Raw genomic sequence first — 1501 nt, 5'->3', positions numbered from 1 at the left:
TTTGAAAAATATAACAAGAAAAAAATCAGATCATAACCATACTTTTATTTTATTTGCCTATGATAGACAGACCAATTACTAATCTGTCGCAGATCTGAACTCCATTTAAGAGTCTATTGCTGACTAATAGATTATTGCATGCACAAGGCAGGATTTGAACCCACGAGTAATATTTTTAAATTGCACAATATTGAGAATTGCAGTAATTAATTAAGACCTTGATCTTAAATCTCCTCAGTGAAAACCCTATCTGTAGTATAATAAAATGAAGACATCGTGGTGACAATTTTGTAATAAAACTTAAAATAGAAAATGGAAAAAAAAATGAAAAAAGGACCCTAATTTGATGTTTTAAAGAGAAAGAGAATAATGAATATTATTATTATGGATTTATATATTACCTATAAGGTGTTCCCTTAGAGACTCAAATGACCTGCAGTGTTTTCTGCAAATGGCACAAGTTGGTTCATGACCCGAATGGTATGAGATTCTCATGTGCTCCACCAAGTGCTCCAGTTTGTTGAACTGTCTGAAGCATGCCGCACACTTATTCCTATTCATTCACATCAATTTAACATTCGTAAATCTCGTTACTTAGTTTAATTTGGCGAGATAACAATGATGTGTAACTAAACAAAGCACAAAACATCCATTATTATCTAATCTAATTAGTACATGTATCCACTCATTCATATACTCAAAGAATAATTAAAGTAGTAAATTATATCATGTATATTAGACATACACTAAAATTGGTTATTAAGGCTACGTTTGAAAGAAGATTGAGATTAAAACATTGAAATTGAAAATTTGAAATAGAAAGGTAAAGATTAAATTAAGTTTTGATATTGTGTTTGGTATAAAATGTACTAGACTGAGTATTATGTTTAGTTTAACATTAATATAAAAATTGAAAAGATAAATTTAAAATTTAAAAAGTTAAATAATTTTTTTAAAAAAATTGTTATTAAAATTTTATTTTATATTTTTAAAAATTTTAATTACCTGTATCCTTAATGAGAGAATTAAAATTTTGTATCTCAAAACTGAAATTTTTGTTGTAGAAATCTTTGATGGACTATTAAAGACCATATTATATTGTTTAAGTATTTGTAATAAACCCTTACATATTAATAAGCACGTGCACTGATTGATGGTTTGTGTAACTAACCATGCGTGTGCTTGTGCATAAGAGAGAAAGAGAGAGAGAGAGAAAGAGAACCTGTGAGTTTCTGAAGACTCGATAATTCTGGAATAATCCATAGTAATTCTTAACAGTGATGTATTGTATAACGTGTTCTGAAGGAGAAGAAAAGAGTCGGAGTTGAGGATGAAGGTAATAAGAGTATGAAGGTATTTATAGAGTGATGCAGGCCAAGTTAAAGTAGTTAATAGCTTTGGTTGAACCAAGTTGCATACATAATAGACGATTCCTAAAGCCACAATTATTCATTCATCATCATCAGTATATCTCTCTCATGATTCTTTCATCGCCCTCTTC

At 29.2% G+C, this 1501-nt stretch overlaps 1 protein-coding gene across 1 annotated transcript in view; it reads right to left on the bottom strand.

Moving 5' to 3' along the window:
- The window catches only part of LOC107494964 (uncharacterized), a 2978-nt gene extending 1715 nt beyond the window's left edge, over nucleotides 1-1263 (bottom strand). The window contains 2 exon segments of the mRNA XM_052263117.1: nucleotides 379-553; nucleotides 1223-1263. Coding sequence (XP_052119077.1) covers nucleotides 379-553; nucleotides 1223-1263 — 216 coding nt within the window.
- Between the last annotated feature and the right edge of the window lie 238 nt (nucleotides 1264-1501).

The sequence above is a fragment of the Arachis duranensis genome, chromosome 6 (assembly GCF_000817695.3).
Source record: "Arachis duranensis cultivar V14167 chromosome 6, aradu.V14167.gnm2.J7QH, whole genome shotgun sequence".
Classification (NCBI taxonomy): domain Eukaryota; kingdom Viridiplantae; phylum Streptophyta; class Magnoliopsida; order Fabales; family Fabaceae; genus Arachis; species Arachis duranensis.
This window is presented reverse-complemented; position numbering and strand designations above follow the sequence as displayed.